The 14,102-nt window shown below is 41.5% G+C and overlaps 1 protein-coding gene across 12 annotated transcripts in view; it reads right to left on the reverse strand.

Moving 5' to 3' along the window:
• Nucleotides 1–14,102, reverse strand: part of Zmynd11 (zinc finger MYND-type containing 11) — a 78,766-nt gene that overhangs the window by 43,729 nt on the left and 20,935 nt on the right. For all 12 annotated transcript variants that reach the window (XM_052156453.1, XM_052156452.1, XM_052156451.1 and 9 more), the window contains exon 2: nucleotides 5,408–5,542. In XM_052156453.1, coding sequence (XP_052012413.1) covers nucleotides 5,408–5,523 — 116 coding nt within the window. In that variant the 5' untranslated portion in view covers nucleotides 5,524–5,542. The remainder of the gene's footprint in view (nucleotides 1–5,407; nucleotides 5,543–14,102) is intronic.

Consider the following 14,102-nt stretch of genomic DNA (forward strand, 5'->3'; position numbering starts at 1 on the left):
AAAGTCTTCCAAACTCTTTGCAACTTCCCTCAAATGAAGTCTGAAGTCATCTAAGTCACTGCCCTCTAATCCATGGAGCAAGCTGAACTCTGCCACAGCTACCCCATATGTGAGCTGCTGTTTTACTCCTTAGTGGTTAGCAGTGCTCACTCAAGAGTGCCTTGTCTTTAAATTCACAGACATGCAAAGAAATGTCAAACTCATGTAAACAGACAAGCTTCTAAGGCAAGAGGAGTGCCCTAGAATCTGCCCTCTGAAACAAGCACCTGTGACCGCAGAACTGAGACTTAGCCTGTGACTGTCCAGGGTGACGGCAGGTCATAACTGTAACAGTGATCAAGTGTGTCTACAGGTCTCTCCAGGAATGCGGTTGTAGCAGTGACAGTGAGAACTCCTGAGTCCCATGAGCAGGACAGTGACGGAGACGCAGCTGTCGCAGCTAACCTGTCTAAAGCCTTACTTAGGCAACAGTCATTCTCCTCCTCTCTGATAATCCTGAGGGAACAGAATCTCACAGAGACGTGCAGCAAAACTTCACATACAAACTGGGTGTCACGGCATTCTGGTAAGTGAGCAATATGCATCTACTTTCCCTCCAGAGGAGGCCTAGGCACTGTAAGGGGCCTACAGTGTGGGTGGAGGCATGTCTGCAGTGACAAGTCCAGGAAACGTCAGAAGCGCCAATGCCAACCATGTCACAAGGGGTCAGAGGTCACTTTCTAAGTGGGATTTCACCTTACAATAAGGACTACATGTAATCAACTGTGAACCTGAATGGGACAAGGTCTCCAATCCAAATAGCCTAGAAATGCAGAGCCTCGTGCGCAGGGCAGAGAAGAAGCCTGGCCAGGTTACTTCAGCTGTCTCTAGCTGGCAGGAGAACGGAAACTGTTCCTGTTTTAAGCAGTCTGCCTAGCCAGCAATGCCAGTAAAGACAATAATCTATACTAACTCCATCAGTATGTGATTAAACTATCTTTTAATAACTACTGAGAATAATTATGACCCTCTAAGACTGTGCTGTAACTATCTAAGGCAGACAAGAATACTCTGTCTGCAGAAAAGAGGAAAAGAAGGTGACCTGTGCACCTTATTTTTTCTGCAGTGTTTTAACGCCCGTATCATTTAAAGACTGAGGAGCAACAAGACAGTAACCACCAGGGTTCAGAAATTCAACGTCCACTTATGTGACTGATTCGATTCATGGATTCTTCATCCTTTGTGGCTTGATTCCAAGCAGGTGTGGACAAGCCTCCCAGAGTTACAACCACCTTTGACACTGCCTGCTATGAAAGCCTCACTGACAGGATGGCTCACAGAACACAGGAGGGGGCCAGAGGGACGGCTCCGTGGTTAGTGGCTCTTAGAGGGTACGTGTGTTTAGGTCTCAGCATCCACAGGCCAGGTGAACTATTCAGGGAATCTGAGCCCTCTTCTGGACTCCACAGGGGTCAGGCATACACACACTGTACATGCATACCACAGACAAGAACTCATATACACAAATAAAGATAAATAAAACTTTTTTTAGTATATTATATAAGCCAATGTCTTCTCAGTACAAAGCCCAGGGCAATCTCAGAAAAGTGGTGACAACCAGGTGTAGTCTCACACACTCACAGGAAGGGAGAGTAATATGCCCTGTAGATGCTCAGATTTGGTAGCTAAAGCTTCCTTCAGTAAAACGCTGCATGTCTAATGGAGTGCTGGGAATTAAAATACTAGCACCCATGGAATCAGGTAAGAAGACTTTCTGCATGATGGGGTAGTTTGTGCTGTGGTGCAAGAGGTAAACCTAAGAAAACATAAGGCCATATTTCTTCCAACTAAAAAAGTCACAAAAGAAACTTTAGAACCATAAATCTAATACAAATTCAAGAAGTGGTTTCCAATCCAAATGAAGTGCTGTGGCTGAAGAGGTGAACACACTTGGATCTGCCAGCAAATCAAGAGACTAGTAGTCTACTACTGCAAATGCAAGGAAAGACAAGAGGTCCATGAGCTCCAGAACTGTACGGCAGAGGTAAATAAACCCAAACGTGGGCCCAAACTTAAAGTCAATGAAGAAAAGCACTTCAGAGGTACGGCCCTAAGTGAGAGTGCTTCAGTCTCATTTGGAAGAGGGAAGACGACAATCACGGGAGGTGGGGTAGAGGGACACCTATACAGCAGAGGACTGCCTGGTCTGACCTCAGTGGGAGAAGGTGCACCTAGCCCCTGACAGACTTGAGGCTCCGGGGAGGGGAGAGGGGGGTGAGAGCATTCTCCTGGAGTTGGGGGAGGAGGTATGGGTTAAGGAACAGTCAGAGGATGGACCGGAAAGGGGATAAGAATTGGATTGTTAAAAAGAAAAGATTAAAGATAATAAAAAGTAAAAAAAGTAGTAGTACTAGTAGTAGTTAGTAGTAGTAGTAGTAGTACTAGTAGTAGGTAGTAGTAGTAGTTAGTAGTAGTAGTAGCAGCAGCAGCAGCAGCAGCAGCAGTAGTAGTAGTAGTAGTTAGTAGTAGTAGTAGTAGTGGCAGTAAGGCTGCATTTAAGGATCAGAATTGCAAAGAGAAGTCAAAACAAAACAAGAATGAAAACCTGACATAAAGTCTGAGCCTGAAGGCATGCACAGTACAGGAGCACAGAGTAGACCACACCACTAATGAACAAAGTTGCAAAGCAAAGAAATATCAAAGCTAAAATAAAAAGAACAGAAAAATCACAGATACAGTGCAGGAAAACAAAATCCAGCATACTAAATAAAAATAAGCAATAGCTTGTGTCCATGTGTACACACAAGTATAAGACACATGATATGGATGGAAACATGTCAAACACACTTGGTGTGTGAATTCCAATGGCACTTAGGAAGTCTGCAGTCATCAAGTAAGAATGCCATTTTTAAACATGGTAAAGGGAAACATCCTTTTCTGGAGCGAACTACGTATGCAGCCACATGGCAGGTGCATAGGAGCTTATCCCCAGGAAAGTACTCTAGCTAGAAGCACAAAGATGAAACATATGACTTCTCAGATCTAGCATGAATGGCTATAAATATCTCAGAAGGAGAAATTTCTCCATTAACATGTGCCCCCTACAGTAGAGCACAGCTCCATCTACACAGCCTGCCCACAACCAGTGTCCTCTTTCATGAAATTCAGAGACCAGGGTCACACTTGAGTTATCAGAGCAGTGATATAGGGCATAAGAACTGCAGAACAGATGACCTAATTTCCTTAGTAAAACACCCAGTGGAGAATAAAAGTAAAGAGATGGCTGTGGAATTTATAGATTAAAATAATAAAAAAATAAGATACAGGCAGAACCAGACAATTACAGAGTTAGACAAGATACTTAAGGATATACCAGGCTACAGGCCAGTAATGTCAAAAGCCAGAACACTTAATGCATGACTTTTACTTCATTTTTAACAATGGGGCTGCTTGCCAGTCAGCAGAGTTAACACACAAGGTCTTAACAAGAACTCACTTAGGGGCTTGGGTAACAAGGTGTTTTTAAAGTTTAAAAGATATCTGTGTGTTCATACATGAATGATGAGGAGCATCTTGATTCTTGATGTTCTAACATTGGAGCAGGAGCCCCAGAGCTCAGAGGAGTACTTTCTATCACCACCAGGGCTGCTTCCTAGCCAACTGCAGGCAGTAGGACATCAAGGGAGCTGGCATCAGCCCAGAGGAAAAGGCTCTGGCTCGGGCATTTCCTAGATAATCCTCTGCTTCCATAGATTTTAAAGAGGAGACTTAGAAATTCATGACCATCTAGTAGGTAAACAAGTTTATCTGTATTTAAGAATTATAGAGCTTAAGGAAAAAAATATGGCTTGGGTCACCATTCAAAGTTATATTTAGAAAGAAAAAAGAAAAGTCAAATCTCATAATGATCCACGATCAAAAGGAGATGTGTGCAGTCCCAAGGCCTGCCTCTGTGGCATTCACTAGTTTCACATGTGCCAAACATGCACACATCGGTGCTAAGGGGCCAGCAGACGATGCATAATTGCTACAGCATTAGCCCTCTGCCTCCTATATCAGCAGATCACCCAGCCTAACAGCAGCACTCCTGAGACTCTTAGGATACTTGGCGGGTGCCCTGAGCTACCCAAGAAAGACCCCAGAGGAAAAGAGAAGTAACCATCTGAGAAACTGAAACTATTCAAATGTGCATGCTTAAGAATGCTTTAAAATTTTGATACAAATAACAATCTTATTTTTTAATTTCAATGTTCTGCTATAAAAATTTCAGGTATGGCTTTTACAAATCTCAAGGACATACTTAGTATCTTTTACTCTTTGAGATTTATTTTTAGCCCAGTGAAGGGAATTGAAACTAGGGTGTCACCTGTGAAATACATGTGCTTTACCTCTGACCCATGTTAATCCCAAGCCTGAGGCTTTTGAAAACTATCTGTATTAGTATCACCCCCATTCTGTACTTAATTATCATCTCTCAAAATGCTTGCTTTTTAAAAATAAAAGAAGCATTAGGTAATAATTAAAGCAATGTACTATTCCCGAGTCATCTTCCCCACATGTGGGCCCCAGTTTCTGTTTTAGGCGGCAGGAGGCAGGGCTGCTGTTGGCTTCCTGCCTGCTTCCCTCTCAGGCGGCCCATCATCCTCACACATCAGGACAGCATTAAGAACGCGCAAGGTTAAATTCTATTACCTATTAATAATAGTTTCAAAGCACTGTGTAAGTCAGCTTTTATAAATCTCCTACTTTTAATTTTTAGATACCATCTAACAAATGTAGGACAGGATAAGAATAAAAAAGTTCTATTCAAATTAACAAAAAAATGTACGTTTTTAAAAATGCCCCATTAGCTTTATTTTTAAAAAGCATCCAGAGAAATAAAACAAAATCAAATTCTTAACTGCCTTCATAGTATAAAATAAGCAAAAAAAAAAATGTCATTTTTCTAGACTGAATCTTTGTCTATTAAGACAGCTAGCACTGGAAACTAAGGAGAAAAGCAAAGGGGCATGTGTGTTTTAAACTGAACGTGTATGCAGGCTCATTTCTCCTAGTGTTATAAAGGACTCGCGAGGTTATTTACTATATGAAGACTGTTCATCTCCACTGAGAGGAGCCATGAGCAGTAGATTTTGTTTAGAGAGCTTCACTACAATAAAGCAAATGACTAATAAGTCTTTTAAATAAAAAATTCTTAGGGCACAAAAACATATAACTGAAAATCTACTGTAACAGAACATATTGACCCTTACTTATCTAGCATTTATTTACACGGCTTTTAAATATACATTGTCTATATGTGTTTCCACTATTTTTCTTTTCCGTAGTCTTTTGTAAGGCAGCAGTCACTTTAGTTCCTTGTATGAACTGCACAGGACATAGGGCATATGGGGACTTTACAGTGGTACTTTTGTTTAAATGTACTTACTTTGTAATACGATCAATGTTGGCAATCTGCTTCTGATTCCTGATAATTTCAATGGCTGCCCAAAGATGCTGGATAGCTTTTGTGTCCGCCTGTCGTCTTTTTGTTAAGCGTGCCATGACCTGTTTACTTCTTTAGCTGTAGCAATATATAAAAACATAAGGCAGAAAACATGGATTACTGAGGGAATTTTCAACACAGGAGCAACAGTCACAGCCCTTCCTGACACTAGACACACTGCAGTGTTGTGGCTTTCCATTTTCTACCTTTCAGGTTGCACTTCTACTTAAGAAAAAGCAATCATTCGCTTGGTTACCTCTTAAAGAATGATACAATCCAAATCACTTAAAAAATATTTCCAAGGAATGTATTTCATACCAATGTCAATAAATAAATAAATAAATAAATAAATAAATAGATGTAGGCATTTAATGTATATTCTAAAACACATAGATACTAAAAGGCTTCAGTTTTAAGTACTGCACTGTGAAAATCAAGCAGTACAAAATAGAATTTATATGTCCTAACTGTTTGGTATTTTATAATCATAGGCTTTTATAATCATAGCTCTAGAGAATCCAGTTTTATATACATATGAAAACAGTGTTTAAAAATAAACATTAGCCAGACATGGTAATGGTATATGGTACTGCACACATGCAGTCCCAGCACTTAGGACATAGGAACATGAGGATTAGCACAAGTCAAGATCAACCTCATCTACAGTGAGTTAGTTCCAGGCCAGGCAGAACTGCATAGCAAGGAACAAATAGTGAACAGAGAATCCAGCTCATTCTGAGGTAAAACACGAAAGGCCAAGAGCTAGGATACCAGATCAGTAACGATACAGCTGCCAGAATAGGGGTTCGTTTCAGAGTTAATATTAATATGTTACATTATTAAGAAATAACTATTAACTTATTCAAATTTTGGTATCTGGATGGGTTGAAGGAGACAGCTGTCAAGTCTCCAAATATCCTTCTAGCTATCTCCAGGCGAGAAAGAATGGACTACAGTTCAGTGCCTGGTGGGTGACAATATGAATGAAGACCTACTGAATCTCCACTTCATCTTCACAGTGAGCCCAGCCTCAGGATCCGAGGAGCAAGCAGCTCACACATCTGTGTGCAAGGCCCGTAGTGCAAGGCAGAAGGGCAGACACTGCAGCACCTGCAGCTCTGCACCCTTCCGAGACGGCATGTGTTCGACTTGTTCTGACTGACACTTCACTGTACTCCCTGACTGACCAGACAAGTTGCTACGTTCTCTTTTTCTCCATCCTTTCTCACAACCTCCTTCCTTCCCTGGCCAACCTGAATGAGACCTGCGGTTGTAACCCAAGTTATCGTAACCAGACTCACTGGATATGGTGGCTTCCAGCATTATGTAGCCAAGAGAGAGTGTGTGTGGTGAAAAGCCCTAAAGAAGTTTCTCAACAGCACACTTTCTTCATGGCTACTTCTAAAACAGTGTTGGGCAGGGGAGGGAGCTCAGCCTTTCAGAACTATTCATGCACACATGCAGACCTGAGTGCAAAATTTCAGCACCATGGAAAGGGCAGGTGTGCCCTGTTAGCCAATGACCCCTAGCGCTTGGCAGGAGGAGAAGGGTCAGAGGCAAGGAGATGGCAACCATGAATCCTCTAGTCTCCCAGCACACTGCATGCATGCACACTTGCACATGCACACACTCAAAAAACGCTGGTGTTCAAGTTTTAACGGAAAATCATTGTTTTAAATAAACATAGACCTATAACTAGACGATCATAGAAATGACAACCATGGCTTATGACGCTTCTGTTTGGCATGCAGACACCTCAGTTTCAGTGTGCTTGTTCAGGGCTGGCAGCTTGAGGAAGCCACGGGAAGAAACTGCAGGAGCCACAGTGCATGCAGCTGCACAGCTCCACCCAGTCCTGCTGCCCGCCCATAGACAGAGCACAAGGCCAGCTGCGTCCAGCACGCGCTGACAGTGTCTGCCTTGTCCAGAGTGCCGTGTTAGCCGGGAGACATCTGAAATGTATGGAGTGGCAATCCTGGTCAGAAAACAAAACTGACGGGAAGTCTAATGTGGATGGTACAGTGCAAGACCATATAGAACAGCCATACAAATAGTCCAAAATCTCTTGTGAGAATTCAGAAAAAATCATACTGCTTTGAGCATGGGCAAAATTTGGGCAGAAATAAATTGAAAACTGTAAAAATATAAGAAATATGAGAAAAATAAACACCAATATTTCTTCTCTTATTTTTAAAATGATTGTTTAAAGCAAAAAGAAAAATAATAGATGTCCCTATGTTATAATATATGCAGAAGTAAGGTATATTATGACCATATCACAAAGAAAGGGGAGGAGGGATGTGTGTGAAACAGTGTCAAAGTAAATTAAGGGGAACTGTGGTAAAATCAGGGTGAACAGTATATTCTATACAAGAAGAGGAAAATATTAGTTAACATATAATTCATTTAAAAATATATAGTATGAGCTGGGCCTGGCAGTGCAGCCCTGGAATCCCAGCTTCTCAGAGGTTGAAGCGGGTGGAGCACTACAAGCTCAAGGCTGGGTGGACCTCAAAGTTAGAGGCAGCCCAGGCAACCTGCAGAGACACTGTCTCAATAATTAATAAAAAATAACGTATTCCCATCTACAGAATAAACTAACCAACAAGGTAATTTTTAAGAACACTGAGAAAATAAATACAATTATTACATAACAATCATGCAACTCTAATGGGAACTAAGTAGCTGAAATGCTTAGTGATGTCATACATTCCTAGAAAGTATTAAAAGCAAGGCCATAGAACGAAGCAGCCTTCATCTCAGGAAAGCAGATGTAAAGATGAAATCAGGGCCTCTGAGAGCTATGTGAGCCACGTGACAGACGGCAGACATGCTGTCACTCACGTCACACCAGACCTGGAAACAGTCACTGCTTATGGGAGTCACAGTGGAACACTGCCAGTGGAGTAATGGTGAAGTACGTGGCACATCTCGAAAGTGCCAAAACGAGAGCCTACAAAGTGCCTACTAAGACAGTATTTCACTGAAGTACACCTATTCAGTTACTTCTGAGTAAAGGAAATCCCCAGTGCTGACACAGTACTGGGACTAGCCCAGAACCCTGTGGACCCCCAGCAAGCGCTCCACTGCTGAGCCGCAGACCCCTCCCTCAGCTGCCCTTTCTTAGATCTGCATTCACTCCTTCCATGCACTCTCTGTGTTCTGCTTACATACTAGCCACTCTCTTGTACTGTTGGAAAACAGCAACAGTCAGGAAAGTCAAAAACTCTAATCTAGTAAGAACCATTAACAACATGACTTGATTCAAGAAAAGAATAACAATTGGGCATTGGTCAACAAATAGAAAACACCCTAGGAAGTCACTCTCTTGGGCCAACTTGTATAAAAACTGTTGCTACTCAACATCTGTGCTGATGTGGTAAAGCCAAAATGAATTCAAAAGAATAAAAATTATTTAACTACAAAGGGTTTGTTTCATTTACTTTTACATGCAATGTTTTTCTAGGTACTCAGCAGAGTTTCAAACATGGTAACCTTTTCATATAAAAATATTAAATTCAGATTTTCCAGATATAAGACCCCAGAGAAAGCCTTCATTTCAAAGAGAAAGGTCAGAAAATGTGCAGAAATCACTTAACAGTCTTTAACTTTTTATCTGCTCCAATATACATGAGGAATGTAATACATTCCTCTCAGTAAAAGTTACATGGGAAACAATCTTCAAGGGGTCTGTAACTTAAAAAGTAAGCAGACCACTTCATGTAACTTTAATAACCCCCCTGTTGATGTTGCTATTCTGTCCCTGGAAATCCAGATTTACTACAATTCCTAGTGTCTAGGTACATTCTGGTCTCATCACAATATTATACAGAAAGAACACAACAAGCCAGGAAAAATTAATAACAAGCAAAATGAAGTAAGGCCTCATTTGTTGGTGAATGCTTCTGCATGGCGGCTGTGCTGTAGAGGGAGAAGCACTCACTGAGACAACAGCACGGGGGGGGGGGGGGGGGGGGGAGGAGGTGGGGTGGGGTGAGGTGGGGGAGGGCAGAGGACACGCAGGACCCAGGAGCAGCTACAGCCGCTGTGCGCCCCCTGACTGCCAATACCAGGTGTCTGTGGAGGGTTTTGCTGTATAAAATAAATATTCAAATATTATTTATACTAGATATTAAACTTTAAAATGTCCCATTGTTTCCCATGGTTTTCACTGTAACTTACATATGCATGAAACATCCTTGTTTATTAGTGATTTTACTATACGTTTATATATTCACATCATCCTCTCATTTATAGATTAATTCTTGATTTTGGTTTCCAGTTTTCTTGGTTTTGGAAGCAGGGTCTTACTCGGGGTGGCCTTGAACTATGTAGTCAAGTACGGCGTTAAACCTCTGGTCCTCCTCCCTCCATCTCCTTAGTCCTGGAACTACAGTCACATACCAGTCTGCTCAACTTTAGTGGTTTTTATGTATTTTTATTCATAAAATACTTCTTCTTTGCCTTTTAATAGACATTAAATAAAATGATGCAGAAATCTAGGTATATGTTTGCTTATAATTACTTTTTGGTAAAAACTTCTATACTCAGACCAGAAAAAAATGTAAATACTTCTGATGAAGCTTTAGGTTGATAACAGAATTTCCATCTACTGCCCGTCCCCACAGGCATTACCACCATTAGCACCATCTACTATGGATAAAACTATGCCAGGATGGTGAGACTTGCTATGACTGATGACTCTGTACGGACATTGCTGCCTAACTAAGTCCACAGTTTAAGGTTTCGTGCACTCTATAGGTCCTGGCATATGTTCAATGACAAGCAAGCACAACTGTGACGTTGTACACTATCTTAGAGCCGTAAGCCCCCCATGCCTCGGCAAACCTTGCTGCCTCCTCCTAATCTTTGGGAACCACCATGTTAGTGGTCCCACGATCCTGCCTTTCACAGAATGACATGCAGTTGGAATCACACGGCTTTCTTTTCATAGCTTGACTGCTTCTGCCAGCACTAAATACTATCCCAGTGGCTGGCTTTATGCACACTTATCTCCTAAGGGTACCATGGCTGTATACAAGTTTCATCTACTATGGATAAAACATCTATAAAAATCTACATGCACATTTGTGTTCAGATAAATTTTTTGGTTCATTTGGGTAAATAGCAAAGAATATGAAGACTGAATTTTACAGTAAAAGTATTTTCAGTTTGTTAAAAAATCAAAAGCTCTGCTAGATTGCCCTCTAAAACACCAGCGCCATCACGCATTTTTCCCAACAAGGAATAGAAACTCCAGGATTTAGACAATAGACATACAGTGATGCTGATGTTTTGACTTGTTATTTCCTAATAGCATTTGTTAAACATGTTTCATGTTTCACATCTGTCACCTTTCCTGTCTGCTTTAGTGGTTTTGCCCATTTCTTAACTGGGTTTTCTTACTGTTGACTCTAAGTTTCATTTTTGCATTGTTGCATCTGAGAAGCATAGAGGTGCGTGTGTGTGTGTGTGTGTGTGTGTGTGTGTGTGTGTGTGTGTGTACGGTATGCACATGAAACTCAAAGAACAAGCTTGGCACTACTCCTCAGGAACATCAATCATCTTCTTTTGAGAAATCATCTCTCACTGATTTGGCACTTACCAAGGTTAGGCTGGCTGACCACTGAGCCCCAGAGATCACCTGCTCCACCTTCCCAGCACATGCTACCACAGCTGGGTTCTGGGAATGAAACTCATATTCTAGAGCACTTTACTTGCTATAGTGACAATTTAGGGATTTTTTTTTTCCTTCAGGAGACAGCAGGTGTTGTCGAGGATGTGGAGAAAGAGGAACACTCCTCCACTGCTGGTGAGAATGCAAGTTGGTAAAACCACTCTGGAAATCAGTCTGGCGGTTCCTCAGAAAACTATGCATGACACTTCCAGAAGATCCTGCTATACCACTCCTGGGCATATACCCAAAGGATTCCCCGGCATGCAATAAGGACACATGCTCCACTATGTTCATAGCAGCCTTATTTGTAGTAGCCAAAAGCTAGAAAGAACCCAGATGTCCCTCAATGGAGGAATGGATACAGAAAATGTGGTATATTTACACAATGGAATACTATTCAGCAATTAAAAACAATGAATTCATGAAATTCTTAGGCAAATGGTTGGAACTGGAAAATATCATCCTAAGTGAGGTAACTCATTCACAAAAGAACACACATGGAATGCAGTCACTGATAAGAGGATATTAGCCCAGAAGCTCTGAATAACCCAAGACACAATTCCCATATCAAATGATTCCCAAGAAGAAGGAGAGGTCCCTGGTCCTGGAAAGGCTTGATCCAGCATTGTAGGGGATTACCAGGACAGAGAAGTAGGAGGGGGTTGATTGGAGAACGGGTGGAGGGAAGAGGGCTTATGGGACTTATGGGGAGGAGGGAACTGGGAAAGGGAAAATCATTTGGAATATAAACAAAGAATATAGAAAATAAATTTTAAAAAAAGAAAACACAGAACTATTATGATAATGTGTTTTCATTTTAACCCCAGGTGTTGGGATGTGGGGTTGCCTCAGACTGTCTGCAGGGACTGATTATGGGCAGACTGTCTGCAGTGACTGACTATGGGCAGACTGTCTGCAGTGACTGACTATGGGCAGACTGTCTGCAGTGACTGACTATGGGCAGACTGTCTGCAGTGACTGACTATGGGCAGACTATCTGTAGTGACTGACTATGGGCAGACTGTGCCAACTGCAGATAGTTTCTGTGACTGTGTGCCCTTTGGACTTCTGGGAACTTTTCAGGGGGTAGAGAAAGACTAGAACCTGGAGATGTGGGGTTGGTTGAGGTTTGTTAGCAGTGTGTTCAAAGAAGAAACAAAAGGAAAGAATTTTAGACCCAGGGATGTCTATTTCTCTTTCCCCCTCTATCCCTCTTTCTCTCCTATCTAGTGATAAAAGGGTGAGTTGGGGAGGGACAGTAAAGGATTGGGAAAAGAACCACAAAGTAGCAGAAATCAGCTACACTTATGACTAGGTTCTCTGCCCAACCCTTTGTGCATGTGATTAAAAAAGTCATCAAAGGCATCTTTTGGAAACATTTTATCCTAGTCTGTAGTGTTATGTTCTTATTCTCTGTGTGTCAAAGAAAACCTCTGACATTTTAACCACACCCTGCTTATCCATTCCCGTTCACTGGCAGTGCCTTTGGTGCTGTATCAACACAGAAGGAGCATAGAGGTTCTGTTGTCTTTAGTGGTTCTATATTGAGCCTTGAGATCTATGATGCATTTTCAATTAATCTTAATTAATGTCATTTAAGTTCCCCGTTATAATCAGAGGTCTGTCTCTCCCAGCACAGCCCTGACTGTGGTGGGGGGGGGGGGTCAAGCCTGCTTTTGGTCCTCTATTCTAACCCTTTGTTAGTTCCTTTCCAATGTCACATCATACTGATGGTAGCATTTTCACACTAACAATCTAGTTGGCAACTATCCTTTTTTTCCCGTGTACTTCATTCTTCTAGACCTTTTGTCTTTCCACATAAACTTCAGAATCAGTTTGTTGATATCCATGTAATAACTGGCTCAGGTTTTAACCGATGCTGCATTAAATATACAGATCAATCTGGGAAGGAGGGACATCTTGACATTAGCCTTCCTAGCCGTGAGTTATCTTTACATTAATTACCTAATATTATAATTTTGTAGTCTTCTTCATATAGACCCTGAACATATATTGTTGAGATTTTTTTCCTTTTTGTTTTGGTGAAACAGTATAGCCCTGGCTGTCCTGGACCTCACTTTGTGGACCAGGTTCATCTCAAACTCAGATCCACCTGCCTCTGCCTCCCAAGTGCGGGATCAAAGGTGTGCACCCCCATGCCTGGCTCTTGTTAATTTTCTATCTAAACATTTCATTTTGGGTATATTAATATAAACAACAATATGTTTTTATATTAATTACACTTGTTCATTGCTGGTATATAAATACTTTTTATATATTAACCTTGTATCTTGATCTTACTAAGGTATGATCATGGCTCCATGGCTTCTTTCTAGATACTTTGATATGTTTTCAAGCTTCATCCCTTTGTTTGGGTCTTGTGGCACATACCCTCTTTTTTTTCTTTTTTTTTTTTAATTACTATTTTCTATATTCTTTGTTTACATTCCAAATGCTTTCCCCTTTCCCGGTTCCCCCCTCTCCATAAGTCCCATAAGCCCTCTTCCCTCCGCCCGTTCCCCAACCACCCCTCCCACTCCTCTGTCCTGGTAATCCCCTACAATGCTGGATCAAGCCTTTCCAGGGCCATGGCCCTCTCCTTCCTTCTTCTTGGGAATCAAGGCACATTCCCTCTTATTGGTTTCTTATACTTCAGTGTCTAACACTTGGTAAAATTCTCCAGGAAGTGTTGCCTCAAATACTGTTTCAAGTTCTTTTTCTTTCGGAAACTACCATCTCACAAGGATTACACTTCCTGTGAGGTGCCCAGCTCCTGAATGCTCTATTTTAAAGCCACCAGTTTAGTGCCTTTTTCATATGCTTTTCAGTTTAGAAAGTCTTCCATTTCCTGAAGCTCACAGGTTGTTTCCTCAGCCCTGCCCACTGTACTGATGAAGTCTTCAGAGGTCATTCTGTTACACTACTTGTCTATAGTACTTTTTGTCTTAGAGCTTGTGTCTC

The sequence above is a fragment of the Apodemus sylvaticus genome, chromosome 14 (assembly GCF_947179515.1).
Source record: "Apodemus sylvaticus chromosome 14, mApoSyl1.1, whole genome shotgun sequence".
NCBI lineage: Eukaryota > Metazoa > Chordata > Mammalia > Rodentia > Muridae > Apodemus > Apodemus sylvaticus.